Source organism: Oryctolagus cuniculus, chromosome 8 (genome assembly GCF_964237555.1).
Source record: "Oryctolagus cuniculus chromosome 8, mOryCun1.1, whole genome shotgun sequence".
Classification (NCBI taxonomy): Eukaryota; Metazoa; Chordata; class Mammalia; order Lagomorpha; family Leporidae; genus Oryctolagus; species Oryctolagus cuniculus.
Window position 1 is genome coordinate 43,028,718 of NC_091439.1, and position 18,746 is coordinate 43,047,463.

Consider the following 18,746-nt stretch of genomic DNA (forward strand, 5'->3'; position numbering starts at 1 on the left):
TCTGGCCAGGGAGTGCAGTGGAGGATGGCCCAGGTGCTTGGGCCCTGCACCCCATGGGAGACCAGGATAAGCACCTGGCTCCTGCCATCGGATCAGCGTGGTGCACCGGCCACGGCGGCCATTTGAGGGTGAATCAACGGCAAAGGAAGACCTTTCTCTCTGTCTCTCTCTCTCACTGTCCACTCTGTCAAAAAAAAAATACCTATTATGAAAAAAAGTGTGCATTCATCTGAGTATGTTTAGCAGCAAAGTCACATACTACTTTAATTCCATGTTTCCTCAGCACATGAGGCACTCTCATTTGTAAGGGTTACACTTAAATTTGGTTAGAAAATGGTTCCTTAGACTATATCAACACATGATATCTCTGATGCAGACATAATTTGCAAGAGTGGCGTTGTAAGTCAAGTACATCACCTTATCTGTCCTTTGGTCTCAGGACACTGTGAAACCTCCTGTTCTGTGCTTCCCTTGTGAAGACAGAGCAAGTGGAGTCATGGGAGGGGCAGCATTATTCTTGGGTTTAGCCCTGAGCTACAAGACATTACTCGAGCTTCTCCCATGACACGTGGCAGGCTTGTGGTCTGTTTCTTAGAAAAGCAGAGAACCTGACATGCTTGCCCTGTGATCCCACCTCAGGAAGCTCTCACCTGGGGTGGCAGCACTCTGCCCCATGATGGTACTGTCTCCAAAGTTTCTGTTAGAATTTATACAGCTCTCCATAGATGTCTGGTCATCTCCAAATATTCTGGGGTAATGGTCAATAAGGAACTCCACCAGCGAAATCTGCGACACAAAAGGATGAACATGGGGTGCTCTTTTCCACTTGGCATATTTAGGAGTCACAAGTTGTATGTGAACCTTGAACATCACAAAAATGTGAAATTCTGGATTCTAACAAAAATTTGCACTTGACATTAACACATATGAATCAGTTTTATCTCATAACTGACAGTTACACTTTCAAGAATACTATGTAACTTGTCCTAAAACACTTCTCATCAAAAGACCAACATATTTTGTGGCCTAGTTGAATGGCTAATATTTTGCTATCACTAGCTTCTTTGGCAAAAATAGGATAATTGTCAATTAACCTATGCAGGATGTTTGAAGTGAAGATGTAATAGTTCCACACTAAAATATGTAAAGTATTCAATAGAAGAAACCATGTGCAATGTGCTTCTCAAGTGAATTATCTTAAGCTTGAGAAGCAGAGTTTCTTTGTGGATCCTTTGACGTGAAAGGAGTCAGTGCAAAAAAACTGCTTGGTTAAAGAAAGTCTCTCCACCAGCACTGCTCTGCCTCAACCCAGCATTACATTCTGCATGAACTTGAGAAGAGCTGTGATTATATTGGAGATGTTATGGGTCAATTAGAATACTCTGGAAACCTTGATTCATCTTCACATTCCAGTAGCTGAGGTGAAATTATAGACAAACATTTCTCTAAATGAGCCACAGCAGGTAGATGAAGGTCACTGCATGGGAGAATAAGTGTGCTCATCTTGCCCAAGCAAACAAGGCAGTGTCACTATTGACCAAAAGAGTTGACTAGTACCACCACTGCCATTGCTCGGCTCAGGAAGCCATGATGAAGAAACTTGATTCAAGTTTGCATGGCTTTCAGTGACAAAGACAGAGGTGCACCTTAGATTTTCCAACTACCAAAACTTGGTTTCCTTCTATCATGTTACATGAGTTTCTTTTCTCTCCATGTTTAAGTGATATCATTCTTTTGTTTCCTACATAGGAAAGAAGCAACTCACTGGTATCAATTTCCTGCTTAACACCCCACCTGTCGCTCCCCCTCATCACGGAGGAACGACACTAAACCCTGCCTAGGCTTCATATCCGAGTCACGGCACCATTATGCCTCCTAAGCTTCATATTCGAGTCACAGCACCATTATGTCACTCCCCCTCTTTGTGGAGGAACGACACAGGACCCTGCGCTGTTCTTTTGTCTGCTCGGCCCTCCCCGGGTTTGCTGCTGGTTCTTCCCAGGTTGGCTACCGTCCCTTCCACCTCCGTGGAAGGGCGGTTCCCCCTGCCACTTTCCCCACTTCCGCGGGGGAGCGGCACACTGCCGGCCGGCTCTCTCGGGGGCTGCTCAGGTGTTCCTTCAGATAGATGTTCCTGGTGCATGTTGTCTCTCTCCTCCTTTATAGTCCTCTTCCACCAATCCCAGCTCTGCTACCCACACACCGAGTACGCTGCTCTCCTCCAATCAGGAGCAGGTCTTAGAGTTTATTGGTTGAACTGGAGGCAGCTGTGTAAAAGCTGTTTACTCCTCTCCCAGCGCCATATTGTGGGAGAGCAGATGCATAGAATAAGTCTTAATTCCAGTAACTTAGTCTAGTCCGAGTTGCTCCCCACACCCACCCTTCCACAGCTCCCAATATAGAATAAGTGATCTCGACACTGCAGAGGGCATATAATAGAAGTCTTCATGGTAAAAAATGGCTCATCAGAATGCACATCCTGACTTTCACTTTCCCAAGGGGTCTATGCTCATCAGCACATACAAATGGGGTACCTCATTACCTTTTTCCTCAATTCACCTTCGAGTTCCAGGCTTTTTGAAGTAGATCGCCAGACAAATAGAAGGCTTGGGGTGATGCTCAAGGCTAACTTTGATGACGTCATTTTGTTTAATGTGGAACAATACGATATTTCATGTAATGAGGCAAACAGGTGTCTTATGACAACTATATTCGCTCTGGGCAGATGGTCTAAGAGCCTAAACACAAAAAAATGCAGTCTTATCACAAGTCATTTTCCTCAGCAAGTTGTAGATAGAGAAAAAGGGAATAGAGTATTTTTATAGCCATTGACATAATCCAATGAAAATAGAGAAAAAAAGAACTATCAGTCTTAAAAATACTTCCTATGATTTTTTTTTTTTTTTGCTGAAGTCACAATGCATTTTCACTTGGGATGGCTTTGTAAATATCTAATTGAACACAAGTATATTAAAAAGAGATGTTGTGTTCCAAAATGTGCTGAGGTGAGAGCTTACTGAGGAAATTCAACAGCAATTAATTGAAAGCACTGCCCTTCTTTGAAAGGTAATAGTACAGGAATGCTGCCTCAAGCCAAGAGTCTAAAATAGTGACAGAACAAACACATCCCAGGCATGAATGCATACAAAAGTGCTTGATTGACTTCAATTTTGTAAGCACACATAGAGATCTCCACTTAGTTGCCTCTGACAATATGACGGTCAGACCAGTGGTCAACTGTTCTTGTAGCATGTCTCTGACACCAGTGGGCTTCCTCCCCACCAATGTCATACATTCAGAATGTGTACAATAGTCAACAACTCCATAATGACACTATTTGGGGAGAAATAAGAACTCAATGACAATGGTAAAGTCTACATGTCTTCTGTTCTGGCCGTGATGTGTGTGACTACAAGAACCCTCTTCACAATGTGCATTCTTCTAGTGGTTAATGCTCTGTAACAGAGAGAGTATTTTTCTCAGACTATGTTGGTTGCTTTTTGAGGCATGTCTAGAGTAGAGTATCAATTATAGAATCACCTCTGGATGTCTCTGGCCTCCTCGTCATTCCCCTTATCAAGAACAGTGAGCCACTGATCATAGAGGTCGGCTGAAAATACTGTTCCTGGAACAGTGCGAAGGCAATCCTTATAGAGATCAAAAAAGAAGTCATATCAATTTGATGGCAAATATAGATTGGAGACATTACAAAGAAAACATTTAATTGCAATATTTCATTTAATCTCTGCTTTTTCTCTAGATTCAAACTGACGTCCATAGAGTTTGGCCTCTAATTCCCACCATCGTGTACATGCAGAAACAAGTGCTTCAATTTCTTCTGACTAAAACTAGAGGTATATAAACAGTCTGAGCAATTTTGGGATGGAAGAAAAACCTCATCTTATTGTCTCAATTGTCTTCTTTGGGGTAGTTATTGTGGTATAGTGGATTAATCTGCTGCCAAGGATGCCATTAAGGCATATCATTTGAATATCAATTGAATATCATATCAAATGAAGTGACCCATATCAGAGGGTCACTTCAATTCCTGAGAATTCTACTTCTGATCCAGCACCCTGCCAAAGTGCCTGAGAAAGCAGTGGGTAATTGCCCAAGTACTCGTGGCTCTGCCCTACTTCAGAGACCTGAAAGGAGTTGGGTTCCTGGCTTCAGGTTGGCCCAGCCCAACAGAGGCCATTGCAGAAAAATAGGGAGTGAACCAACACATAGAAAACTGATCTCTCTGTGAGCATGTGTGTGTGTTTGTGTTCTTGTAAGTTTTTTATGTGAAAGATGGAGTTGACAGACTGAGAAAGACAGAGACAGAGAGAAATCTTCCATATATGGATTTACTCTGCAAATGTCCACATTAAAGCCAGAAGCCAGGAACTCCATTCCAGCTCTGCTATGTGAATGACAGGGACCAGAGTATTTGGGCCATCTTTTGCTGTCTTCCAATGTCCATAAGTGGCAAGTTGAACCAGAAGCAAGCAGCTAGGACTCAAATAAGTACACATATGGGTTGCCTATGTTGCAGGCAGCAGGTTAATGCACTACACTACATTGCCAGCCCCATATGTGTCCCCTTCTATTACTCTGCCTTTCAAATATATAAAACAAATCTAAACATATATAGTCTTCTTTGCCTATAGTTTAGCCTAATAGTACAAATTGACAGATTTCCTTATGGGTCATCCTAAATCGTATTATGCACTGAGAACATGTAAACATACATACTTCACATGTTGATTTCAGCCCTAATCCTTTTAAGTCTTAGCAGCAAAGGCTTTGAACCAAATGAACTAAACATACACATATATACTCACATAAAATAGGAAATAAGGACTGGACATTTTGACTATTTATGTTCCTTGGGGCAAAACATTCTCCTAATAGCTTCATTCCACTTCCCTTTTCACTATCTCATTAATCAACTCTTTTCAAATATAACCAGAAGATGGTGGTATTTATATGTCCAGTTCCTATCAACTTGCTAGCTTTCTTTCTACTGGTCTCACTATACGGCCCATGATACTTTTTAGTAGCAATGAGTATAAGTGTTGTGTTCATAATCCAGACATTGTTCACTCATTCTAGTATTTCTTGAGTGGTCATTTATGTCATATCTAGTTTGGACTACTGGGAATAGAACAGTGAAGAAACTGGACAAAATCCAAGTCCTCTTACAACTTGACTATGTCATTGGTGTCCAATACTCCCCCATTGTAGTTAAAGCCATTGACTGTTTCCCAAGGAGTGTGTCCAATATGTGTGGAGCTCTGAACGATGTGGAAGTCTGGGATGCTTCAGGAGTAGCTTTGTCTGTTGAGTACTTACTTCCATACATGTGGGGCATGTGTCCTTTCTTGGCTTTCCCTGTGCTGCAGGACTAATAGACAGGGCATGTTGTGGAAGCCACACTGTGCGCCAAGGAGAATATGCAAAGAAGATTTGCTGTGTACTTCTGCTTCTAGGTAGCTCAATGGCAAATTCAACTTGATGCGTGTATTTATTTTTAGCCTAGACCAACTCTCCAGGTGATTCACATGGTATTTATCAAGAATCACACTCCAAATTTCTCAGATGGGTAAACCCTACATCTTGTTGAAAAATGACATCAATTTCATGTACTTTCCTTACAGAGGGCAACATAAACAACACAAACGTGTGAATGTCTAACCTAGTGTATATTTTTATGATGTGAGTGATGTATGTATGGCCTATAAGCCATTACATAAGTGTTACCATTTAACACATGGCCAAGCATTAATGGAGGGTAAGGAAAGAGCAAGTGTAATGAGAGTTTCAAAGAATGTAAGGATTTTTCTGGTAGTGATTATGGCATTACCAGATTTTTGCTTCACAGCTGTTAAAAATACCAACAATTCAATTTCCCTTGTAGAAATGTACCTGGATACTTGTGATTTTACCATATAATTTTTAAATATATGTGTATTTTGCATCACTTGGGTTTTTAGAATTCTTTGCTCAATGGGCAGAGGCACAGAGAGGGAGACACACACACAAACACACACACACACAAAGAGAGAACATAAATGAGAAAGAGACACAGAGAGATCCTACACAAACAAATTGCTGCAAAATACAGTTCAGGCCCTGGTTGAAGCCAAGAGCACCATCCTTACCTCAAGTACAAAGAACCTCAGTACCTTGGCCATTTTCCACTGCCTTCCCAGATGCATTAACAGGATGCTGGATCCGCAGCACAGCAGCCAGGACTTGAATTGGTGCACTGATATATGATGCCAGCAATCAAATCCCCAGCATACCCTGCTATGCCACAACACAGGCCCAACATTTTAAAAATTCTAACCTAGCTTTGCCTGCTGCAACACTTTCAAAGTCAGATTTACAAGCTGAGCTTTGTGCTGGGGCTTGTAACTATGTAAATATAACTATGAATATTGGCTTAAGTACAATCAAAATGAACATAAAATGCCAACAGTAGTCAAAATGAAAGCAGCTCTAAATAGCAGAGCCCTGACACCACTTTTGAAGCAAAGGCTTAAGAGACAGGGGAAAGAATGACAATGAAATGAATGGAATTTTCTTGGCATCTACATGTATTTTTAATTTGTTTTCATATCAATATTGCTTATTGTGGACAACACCTAGAATGGTTTTCTTTTCTTTTTTTGCAAATATTTTTATTTATTTATTTGAGAGGTAGAGTTACAGACAGTGAGAGGGAGAAACAGAGAAAGGTCCTCTGTCTGTTGGTTCACTCCCCAATGGCCACAATGGCCAGAGCTGCACTGATCTGAAGCCAGGAGCCAGGTGCTTCTTCCTGGTCTCCTATGTGAGTGCAGGGGCCCAAGGTCTTGGGCCATCTTCTATTGCTTTCCCAGGCCACAGCAGAGAGCTGGATCAGAAGAGGAGCAGCCGGGACTAGCACTGGCACCCATATGGGATGCCAGCACTGCACACAGAGGATTAACCTACTGTGCCACAGGGCCAGCCCTTAGAATGGTTTTCAAAAGTTTCAAATCAGACACTGTCAAATTTGGCAAATTCAAGAGATTTGCATTGGTTAAAATTCTATATGAATAATCAGGGTTTATTTGGAAGATGCTTGGGCAATTATTATGAACTATGATAATGCAATTCTGCATGGAGTATTCAGATGAGAAGAGCAATCGTGGAGTCTGAACACTGGGGAAAGCTATCTAACAAGCAGAGCCTGTCCAATGAAGGGAGTAGCTGCCTACAACCTGGAGTTTCTGATGTGTTTTTCAGTTTCTCAGATGCTTAACTGATTAGACCTATTACTCTTCTTGAGATGTCATGAGGAATGAAACCCATCACACAGCTTCATATTGTGCATAGATGATGCCAGAATCCCCCTACCTTTAAAAGAGTTGCTAACACAAGAGGGGATTCGTTGCCCCAGTCGACTGTATCTCCTGCCTTAAATTTTTCCTTTAGGGCTATAAATGACTTTATGTCACCAACTTTTTGAAAAATTCCCTCAGTCTTTGGACCTTTCTGTTTGATAATGTGAATCATTTCCTGTGGGAAAAAAAAGGAAAGCTAATTAAAGGACATTTCATATCCACAAGCCCAGAACAAAAGCTAGCCCCTGTTGAGAAGAGTATGTGAACTAATACAGCAGGAGCTGAAGTGGGGGAAGAAAATTTGTTTCACTGTCTCTAAATATATTTTTGACCCATCCATCTGATCTGTATCCACCCACTAAATTGTTTTGAATGCTGGCTTTAACCTATTTTCCTTTTCAGGGAGTGAAACTTTTAAACCAAACTTCTCTGCTTCAAGCTTTTAGTGAATCACTCTCTCCTGTTTTAATGCTGTTGTCATTATTTCCTAGTACTGATGATCTTTCCCAACTAGGAAAATCTCATTGCCACACTTGTTGCCATCATCCCATCCTGCTGTAAATGACCATGGGACTGCATTCCAATTTCTTGTGGGTCCCTATACTCATTTAAAATCAAGGTCAAAGTCCAGGTACTCCAGGATGCCTTCTTTAATTGCATGCCCTTCCCACCCGACTTTCATGTCCTTCTGCCCCATCTTCATGTCAAGAGGGGAATAGGAGTGCCATAGTCCAGTATCTCAAGGAATTTGTCATCTATTAGGTCCCTTACTTTACATGAGACCTTAGGCATAGTACATTACCTTACTCATGCTTTCCTTTTATTCATTAATGATGCCACAATGATGAGGATCCTAGCAACTCCTTCAACTTGTGAATGCTGCAAGTTCTGTGGCACCATCTAGCATGGAACTAACTTGATAAATTCCTTGATAAATTCCTCCCCACCTAGCATAAAATTCCCTACATCTAGTATAGTGTGTGTAGATTTGCTGGACCATCAGTGTGCCAACTCTTAAATGTCCTCCCGGGAAATAACATAGGCCACATTCTGTGGCTTTCCTCTGACACATTCTTTTATGATAGAAGGATAAATAAATGGCAGATGATCCATCTAATCATCTGAAATACAAACCACACCCACATGAGGGACATTGAGCTATAAGTTTGAGTCATCTAGACAAAAAGAAAATGAAGGAACACTTCAAGGAAGAGGCTAAAATGGGGAACATGGGGGGATGTCAACTCGGAGATTCAGAAACATTCCTTTCTGCTGTGTGTGAGCAGGTGACTGCGTAACATCACTGAAACCAGCACAATAAACAGAATGGTTGCTTTTCCTGTTGTGTTTGAAGTAGGACCACAATAACTAATCTGACTGTTCTTCTTTGAAGTCACATTAAGAAGGCATGTCAGCCAAAGCCAGGGACTGACAAATGATGGCCTCATTTGAAACACATTTGGATGATGACATCAACCCCTCAGAATGCTCAGTCCTTAGGAGGGCTTCAGAAGATCAAAATGATACCTACCAAAAGTGGTACGGTCAGGTCCTCAACTCCAGACACACTCAGGAGTGTTGTTACTGAAATAGCAGGAGAGGAGTCCTGGAGCAGGTTGTTATGGCTTCTGGTAATGCCCCAGCAAGAAAGCCAGTTTGTGGGAAAGCCTGAGGAGAAAATGAGACCATTAGATGTAGAGGATCAATGACAGATTCTGTTTCCACCCTTTCCATTTGACAGATGATTGTTTCCACCCTTAGAAAGGAGAGAAACTGATCCATTTGTGGTGTACAGGAGCTTACGATCTGAAATTGGCTAGTTCCATCCATGTGACATTCATGAACTTTTCTTCCCAATTTCCTATAAGCTGATAGTTAGAATCAGGTAGTTAGCCTAATTGTTAAGATGCCCAAGGCTCATATCAGAGTATCTGGGCCTGATGTCCATCTTTGGCTCTCAATTCCAGCTTCTTGCAAATGCAGGCCCTCTGAGGCAGTATGCATGGCTAACAAATTTGGGTTCCTACCTCTAACAAGCACAACATGGAATAAGTTCCCATCCAGCTCTAGCCCTGCCTCTCATAAGGGAGACATGATATAAATACCAGATTCCAGTTCTGTCCCTGGCCCATGGCCACTGCTGACATTTAGGGAGTGAATCAGAGGATAGGAAACACTGCCCCCTTCATGTGTGTGATGGTCTCTCAAATCAAATAAACAGTTAATCAACCAGAAATGAAATATAGAGACTTGAGGAGGCTGCTTAGGTTGAATTCTGGCAGTGCTACCTATATTTTTGCTTTGCTTTTTTTTTTTTTCATTATGAGATACCTCACATTGAGTTATACACATCCTCTTAAGTTTGACCAGTGGATTCAGGTGTCAGAACTCATTTGAAAAGCTATAAAAACAGTTGACATTCAAACCAAGTGGAGTCGCATAATCTACTTCATGCTAAGTCACCTTTCCTTATGAGATTTCCTGTTTGGTAGTCTTAATCTGAATGCCCAACCACCAGCAACTCACTCCCATCAAAGAGATCTACACTTCATGACATAAGCTCCCTGATCTCACTCAATTGGCCTCTGCCTCCATCACTCTTCAGGGTTACAAAGCTTAGCCTGTTCCCCAGGTGATCTGATTCCACCTTCTTCACTTGGTTCCCAGATGAGTGGCAAGATCCCATGAGGCCTTGTTCCTTGTGCCACCCTGCCAAGTTATACAGACTAGATTTTAGCTACCCATCAAGCTCTGCCAGGTGAATGCTGAAGAAGAATTTTCCAGACAAGAGGATCACCAAGGAAAACATGAGTTTGGAATATCTACTGCTCAGCTGTGCATGTTTTCTTAAGATGGCACCTAAACTTTTTTTCTTAAATGACCCAATTATGCTGAATATCATAAAAGGCACCAGAGGAGTCAAGGTGCAGTGTGATGGACAGATGGATGACATTTCCCCAAATATCTGGTTCTTTTAAGATTTATTTTATTTATTTGAAAGACAGTTACAGAGAGAGGTAGAGACAGAGAGAGAGGTCTTCCATCCACTGGTCCACTCCCTAGATGGCCTCAATGGCTGGAGCTGCGCAAACTGAAGCCAGGAGCCAGGAACTTTTTCTGGATCTCCCACATGGATGCAGGGGCCCAAGGACTTGGGTCATCTTCTACTGCTTTCCCAGGTCCTAGCAGAGAGCTGGATCAGAAGAAGAGCAGCTGGGACTAGAACCACCACCCATATGGGATGCCTACACTTCAGGCCAGGGCTTTAACCCGCTGTGCCACAGCACCAGTCCCCTCCCCAAATATCTTTCATCAGCCATCTTCTTAGCATTTCTGGGCCACTGAATGCATCACCATCAGACAAACACAGGAGGGCAATCCTCACGGTGCTGTGTCATTGAGGAAGCCAGGATAGGCTCCAAGTTGTGCCACTTCATCAGCCAGCCCAGTTACTCAATTCTTTGGACTTTCCTTTGACTCAACTTGTATAAGAATGATACTGTCTACACCTCATCATACTAATATAATGTATTACTCAGCATAACACACAAGTCATCACAACCCTGAAGAAAATTATTTTCTTCTATAATCAAGTGGTATAAGGGATCCTACACATCAGTTTCCTCACCCTAAAGTAAACTCTATCTCCATTCTCTTTCTGGTTTAGTACTCTCCAGATAGCATGCGGTCACAAAGAAATCCAACACCAAGCATCCATAATTCCACCACCTTAAAAGGAAACAAGAAAAAAGCAAATGCCATCTCAAATGCAGGAGCCTGCTCCCACATGCTACCATGTCAAACTTTTTGTTTAAAACAGGCAAGACTACATGGTTTAACTTGTGTGCAACTTGGTGCACCTAAGACTCACCCAATTTCATTATTCAAAAAACTATTGGGACATGATCTATTGCTTAGTTGTCATATAGGTAAGCAATTAAGCATCATGTTCTATGCCTTGATATGAATCTATATATCCAGAACAAATGGGAACAAAGAGAGATGAGTACCATTACAATCTGTGCTTTCTCAAACAAAAATACTTTCAGTGCTTAGCTGAGGCTTTCATAAGGTAGAATATTTAGTGAGAGTGCATGTTCCTTCTGTGACCAATAGAAAAAGCACCCATTTTCCATGAGAAATGTTGCATAATTCAACAAGCTCACTTCAAAAAGACTGAGCCTCCCTGACAGTCCTGACAATACTTCTAGTGGAGGTATTACCTTGCCCAAATGAGGGTTGTGGATGTTTAAAAAGTTAAGATTTAAAATGTTGTATAGGAGCAACATTTATAGAATATTGCTATATTCTCACAAATAACAACAAAACATATTTATACGTTATATAACCCATAGAATATCCTTGTCGCTCCCCCTCTTCATGGAGGAACGACACTAAACCCTGCCTAGGCTTCATATCCGAGTCACGGCACCATTATGTCGCTCCCCATCTTCGTGGAGGAACGACACAGGACCCTGCGCTGTTCTTTTATCTGCTCGGCCCTTCCCGGGTTTGCTGCTGGTTCTTCCCGGGTTGGCTACTGACACTTCCACCTCCGTGGAAGGGCAGTGCCCCCTGCCACTTTTCCCCACTTCCGCGGGGGAGCAGCACACCGCCGGCCGGCTCTCTTGGGGGCTGCACAGGTGTTCCTTCAGATAGATCTTCCCCTTAGATGTTCCTGGTGCATGTTGTCTCTCTCCTCCTTTATAGTCCTCATCCACCAATCCCAACTCGGCTGCCCACATGCTGAGTACGCTGCTCTCCTCCAATCAGGAGCAGCTCCTGCAGCTTGTCAAGTTGGTGAGAGGCAGCTGGGTAGAAGCTGTTTCCTCCTCTCCCAGCGCCATATTGTGGGAGAGCAGATGCATAGAATAAGTCTTAATTCCAGTAACTTAGTCTAGTCCGAGTTGCTCCCCACAGATCCACCTTTCTTTTTATTTTTGGCGTTGATACGCGCCTGTCTTTGGTGCCCCATGGCACACACTCTGCTCTGCTTGCTAGAGTTGCCCACAGGTGCTTACAAGCCCTACCAATCAGGCAAACCGAATCCGGGTCCTCTCTTCGCCATGTTGTGAGGAGGTTTTTAGGCGCTGATGCGTGCCTGAGTTCGGTGCCCTGCAGCGCATGCTCTGCTCTGCTAGAACTGCCTGCAGGTGCTTACAAGCCCTATCAGGCAAACCGAATCCAAGCCTTCTCATTGCCGTATTGTGGGGAGACTTATTGGTGTTGATTCGTGCCTATCTTCGGTGACCTGCAGCTCATACTCTGGTCGAGCTGCCTGCTGGTGCTTATCACCTTACTAATCAGGCAGACCGAATCCAAGCCTTCTCATTGCCATGTTGAGGGGAGGCCTTATTTTTCTCTGTTTCCCTACCTCCGGGCATTCCTATCTCTCCTATTTTACTTCTATCTGCCAGCATTCCTATTTCTCTCATTTTACTTCTAAACTTCTGTTTCTCTTATCCCTGTGGCATCCCGGCGCCCGCCCCGAGGCTGCTTCTCGGCGCCTCGCCGCCCCGCGTCGGCTTCCTGGCTTTGCGCCGCTTCAGCCCGCGCTTCTCTCATCTGCGCGGCTTCCCGGCGCCCGCCCCGCGATGGGTTCCCGGCTCTGCACCCCTTCACACCCACACCACGGCCTCCGCGCCAGCCCCACGTTCCCTATCTATTTGCGCCCCGTGCTCTCTCTGCATGTGGCGGCCTTCGCGAGTCACACAGCATAGCTCACGTTTCCGCCACCAGCATTCAGTCCAAGTTCCCCGGGCTAACCTGGCGAATTCCAACCTGGCGGCCCACGTCTCTGCCTCTGGTTCCAGATTTTCGCCTTTTGCTCCCCGGGCTGACTTGAAGAATTCCAAGCTGGCTTACGTCTCCGCCTCGGCCTGCCCCAGCGGCTTCAATTTCCCTAACATTTTTCTCTACCCAGTATGTTTCCCTAACTTTTCTTCCAACAACAATATTCCCCTCTCATTTCTCCCGGTTTCTCCCCACAGTCCGCATCCGAGTCCAAGCCTCCTCCAGGTTTCACTTTCGCTTTCAATCTCCTAGCTTCCCCGCCATAGTCCGCATCCAAGTCTATGAAAGCTTTCACTTTCGCTTTCAATCCTAACTTCTTTCCCACAGTCCATATCCGAGTCTATGCCTAGGCTTTCAATAGCTTCTTCCGGCACCTTTTCCGTCCAGCTTTTCCCTAGGCTCTTTGCTAGTCTCTCTCTCTGGTATTTTCCCACTTCTTCCCGTTTCTTCCCTTCTAGGTTTCCTATCTGAGTCACGGCACCATTATGTCGCTCCCCCTCTTCATGGAGGAATGACACTAAACCCTGCCTAGGCTTCATATCCAAGTCACGGCACCATTATGTCGCTCCCCGTCTTCGTGGAGGAATGACACAGGACCCTGCGCTGTTCTTTTATCTGCTCGGCCCTTCCCGGGTTTGCTGCTGGTTCTTCCCGGGTTGGCTACTGACACTTCCACCTCCGTGGAAGGGCAGTGCCCCCTGCCACTTTTCCCCACTTCCGTGGGGGAGCGGCACACTGCCAGCCGGCTCTCTCGGGGGCTGCACAGGTGTTCCTTCAGATAGATCTTCCCCTTAGATGTTCCTGGTGCATGTTGTCTCTCTCCTCCTTTATAGTCCTCATCCACCAATCCCAACTCGGCTGCCCACACGCCGAGTACACTGCTCTCCTCCAATCAGGAGCAGCTCCTGCAGCTTGTCAAGTTGGTGAGAGGCAGCTGGGTAGAAGCTGTTTCCTCCTCTCCCAGCGCCATATTGTGGGAGAGCAGATGCATAGAATAAGTCTTAATTCCAGTAACTTAGTCTAGTCCGAGTTGCTCCCCACAATCCTCACAACAAAAATAGTGTGAAAATCATTCACAGTGGAAATTATTATATTCTTGCCACAATATTCCCCACCTTACTAAAAACTGTTCTTCAGAGAAAAGTCTCTCAAAAGAATACTGAAAGTAGGGAGAGGATGGAAAGCAAGAAGCTGAAACATCCCTGATCGTAAATGTTCAGTCCATGTCTGGTCTAGATATGCATCTGAAACATGGAGAAAGTCAGCATGCCATGGACATAATGAAGAAATCAATTCAGGAAGTAACCCCCCAGCCACTTCATCCCAAGCCAGAAGAGATCCAAATTCAATGCCACAGTTTCTCACCATCCTGGAGATCTTCCATATAAGGTAAATCTAAGGCATGCAGTAAGTTGATTACTTCCTGCTCTCACTCCAGATTCAGAGTTAACCTCTAGAATGATTAGTCTTCATTTCCAGGCCTTCAGACATGATGCTCTTCATTGTAAAGAGTTATTTGTAATGCAGAATAACACGCAAAGACATCTTTCATCAGTTTATTCTCTTCCCAAATGGCCACAACATCCAGGGATAGGGCTGGAGATTAGAACTCCATCTGGATCTCTGTGGGGAGCAACTTGGACTAGACTAAGTTACTGGAATTAAGACTTATTCTATGCATCTGCTCTCCCACAATATGGCACTGGGAGAGGAGGAAACAGCTTCTACACAGCTGCCTCCAGTTCAACCAATAAACAGCAGGACCTGCTCCTGATTGGAGGAGAGCAGCATACTCGGCGTGTGGGTAGCAGAGTTGGGATTGGTGGAAGAGGACTATAAAGGAGGAGAGAGACAACATGCACCAGGAACATCTGAGCAGCCCCCGAGAGAGCCAGCCGGCAGTGTGCCGCTCCCCCATGGAAGTGGGGAAAGTGGCTAGGGGAACCGCCCTTCCATGGAGGTGGAAGGGTCGGTAGCCAACCCGGGAAGAACCAGCAGCAAACCCGGGGAGGGCCGAGCAGACAAAAGAACAGCGCAGGGTCCTGTGTCATTCCTCCACGAAGACGGGGAGCGACAGATCTCCACATGGGAGACAAAGGACCCAGGTATTTGGGCCATTTTCTGTTGCCTTCCTGGGCACATTGCCAGGGAACTTTATCAGAACTGGGATAGCTAGGACTCAAACCTGCTCTGATGTGGATTTCAGGATGCAGCTTAATCCACCGTACCATGATGCCAGGCCCTCAGAAACCCTTCTCTAGAGACATATAGGTTTGTGCATGCATTATTTTATGAAGCAAATGCTCAGGGTATCCATGGGAAACAAAAGTTCTAATGTAGAAGAATAACCATAATCCTCCTGGAAGTGAGATGGGTTTTGACTTTAAACAGTTTATTGGGTCCCTGTATCTATTCACACCTCCTCCCTCATAGAGAACAGCTCTCTGTCATGAATTTTTTTTCAGGAACGCATGGATGAGCAGAGAGCAGAACCCTGCTAGAAATGAAAGGACTTACCACATCTGCGCTGGTTTCTAAACTTGTGCCTGGGCTTCAGAATGAATTTTAGTCCTATATCAGACAAGACCTCCAGAATGGGATCCTCCATTCTCAGAGCAGAGGTGGACTTCCCTGGTTCATGATTAAGAAGGGCAGCTCGATGGTAGCTTGCTTGAATAGAATATGGACATTCATGCCCTAGGCAGAGAAAAATGTTAATATACACTAGGCTGATGGTAACAGGTATGATCAAACATACCTTGTTGTCAGTGTGGGTACTGCACTGGGGGCAGCTCAAGTTCTCCTGGGGCTTCTGCAAGGAAGATATCTGTGTCTTGGGAGTGAGCATCAGGTGTGCTCTCTCTGGAGAGGCACTGCATAAAGCAGGTATCCAGGCAGAGGACCTTTCCAACACAAACAGAAATAGTAACCCATTGCCTAGCTTAGAAAACAAAGACCTCTCAGTGCACTGCACACTGATGACTTCTGTTATATCCACTGTAAAGTATAAGGCCTCCTAAAATCTGCATTGACTCCAACTAGATTTTTACACCTCACAAAAAAAGAGGTAATCACTTTCAACTAGATTTCATCCCTTTCCATACTTACCTTCCCATATGAGTAAACATCAGTGGTCTGCATTTTTTAAATGATTGGGTCATATATGTCATGAGTTGCTATTATCTAGAATCTCTCTCCCACAATGTTAGATCTTGAAAAGAGACTTCATTTCTCTGTCAGTTTCATAGCCAGTGAGTCTCAAGAGCACTAGGCCATGGTCTGCTGTTACACTTCCCTCCTACTTTGGCCCTCTCAGGAGCCCCTCACAGCTAACTAGCTGAGGGAGTGCTGTGGAGTGTTGGAGACCCAGAGCCATCCTACCAACTGATGTTCACAGAGTACATGTAAAGTCATTGCTTTCCTCTCTCATTTTTAAATTGCTGGTAACCCAAGAAATTCTCAAAGATCCTCTGCTACTGGTGGGTATTAGCAATTTAGATGTCCATGAAGACACCTGCATCCCACATTGGACCGCCTGGTTTGGTCCTTGATCATGGATCCTGATTGAAGCTCTCTGCAAATGCAGATCAGACCCTAAGATGCAGAGCTGTTGTTTTGAATACTGATGTTCCTGCCACTCATGTGGCAGACTGGATTGATGACCTGGCTTCTGGCTCCTGGCTCCTCGCTCCTGGCCCTTGCCCTAGAACACCTCCAATCTTTGTGGACCTTTAAGGATAGAACTAGCAGTTTAACATTCTGTTTCTATTTTTGCCTCTCAAAAACTAAACTTAGAACATGTTTTCACGATTATCTGCTTTCAGATGGATTTTCTTTTCAACAACAAAGTGAAAGCTCCCTTTCTTCAATTTCTGACATATCAGTTAAATTTTCCATTTCATGGGGCAGTAATACTCTGTTCACAGCAAGAATTATAGCAACTTGTCTCTTTCATGGTAAAAGAAGCTTCTATCACTGCAACATTAATAAAACCAAACCATCGGCATAACCAGGACAGAAAAGATGATCAGGAATTGAGAGCATATTAAAAAACACATCCATAATGGCTGCTAAAGGGTCACCAACAACAGATACACTCTTAGGATTTCTTAGAGACAGTCACCATGTATGATATTTGTTGGGTCCAAGTCATCCTCCAGAAAAAAATTTTATATAAACAAATGTCATCTATTCAATAAATTCATTTATAGTATTTGATTTTCACACTAACTCTATTGCTATCTTTTTACAAAGATGTCAAAATTAAGGTGAAACATCATAAAACAGCTGGTTGGTTTTTGTCCTCAGATGTATTTAGAGATTCCTGAATTTTGAGACTGACAAAGTACATTCCAAAAAAGCAGAAACTGTATTTTTTTTTAAATTTTGTGACTTGAAAACATTATACATTACACATTAATTTCTTTACATGACTGTTGAAAGAAGATTGCCCAGGTAAGTAATACTGTATGATTTTCACAGAAATCACCAGCATTATATTACAAAGTCTATGACAAATGGTATGCCTCCTTTCCTTTCCAGAGCTTGTTTCTGTGAAAGACATTGAAACATATGATGATTCATGAATAGTTTCTTCTTTATATAGGTTAATTCAACAACTATTTTAGGAGAGGTATAATGTTTTTATCAACAACCTCAAGATCAAGTGCTAAAAATTTCAACAAAAAGAATGGTTGAACTGTACATGTTTGTTAATCAGAAAACCTTTTAGGAGGTTGAATGTAATTATCTTAATTTTTAATCATGCTCAAATAACTTCTTGGCTTAATTTCACAATAAATGTATATGTGTTTGCAGATGGCATGCATGCATACACACACACACACACACACACACACACACACATATACGCACACATTCATAAACACAGGGGAACCAAAAACTCCACTAAAAGACTACTGGAACTCATAAGAGAGCTTGGTAAAGTTGCAGGATATAAAATCAATGCAAAAAAGTATTAGACTTTGTGTACCCAGACAATGCCATGCCTGACAAAGAACTTGTAAGATCAGTCTCATTCACAATAGCTACATAAATGTCAACACCTTGAAATAAATTGAACCAAGAAGGTGAAAGATCTCTACAATGAAAATTATTGAACATTAAAGAAAGAAATAGAAGACAGAGAAAAATGGAAAAATCTTCCATGTTCATGGATCAGAAGACATTGTCATCATAATGTCCATATGATTGAAAAAATTTACAGATTCAATGTGATCCAATGAAAATACCAAAGGCATTCTCCTCAGATTGAGAGAATATGATGCTAAAATTCATATAGAAACACAAGAGAGTCCAACACACTCAAACAATGTTTAACAACAAAAACAAAACTGGAAGCATCAATTCACAATAGCTAGGATATATAATCAACCCAACTGTCCATCAACCAATGACTGGATAAAGAAAATGTGCTATATACATACTATGGAATACTATTCAACCACAAAAAAGGACAACATTCTGTCTTTTGCAATAAAATGGATGCATCTGAAAGCCATTATATTTAGTTAAATAAGCCAGTCCCAAAAAGACAAATATCATATGCTTTCCTTGATCTGTGGTTCCAAATAGAGT

General features: G+C 43.1%; 1 protein-coding gene across 19 annotated transcripts in view; it reads right to left on the reverse strand.

The window, feature by feature from the left end:
- The window catches only part of LOC103350841 (rho GTPase-activating protein 20), a 95,224-nt gene that overhangs the window by 22,122 nt on the left and 54,356 nt on the right, over window positions 1-18,746 (reverse strand). For all 19 annotated transcript variants that reach the window (XM_070047643.1, XM_070047642.1, XM_070047656.1 and 16 more), the window contains 6 exons: window positions 15,666-15,845; window positions 8,887-9,023; window positions 7,369-7,530; window positions 3,541-3,647; window positions 2,543-2,738; window positions 651-786 (listed from right to left, as the gene is read on the reverse strand). In XM_070047643.1, coding sequence (XP_069903744.1) covers window positions 651-786; window positions 2,543-2,738; window positions 3,541-3,647; window positions 7,369-7,530; window positions 8,887-9,023; window positions 15,666-15,845 — 918 coding nt within the window. The remainder of the gene's footprint in view (window positions 1-650; window positions 787-2,542; window positions 2,739-3,540; window positions 3,648-7,368; window positions 7,531-8,886; window positions 9,024-15,665; window positions 15,846-18,746) is intronic.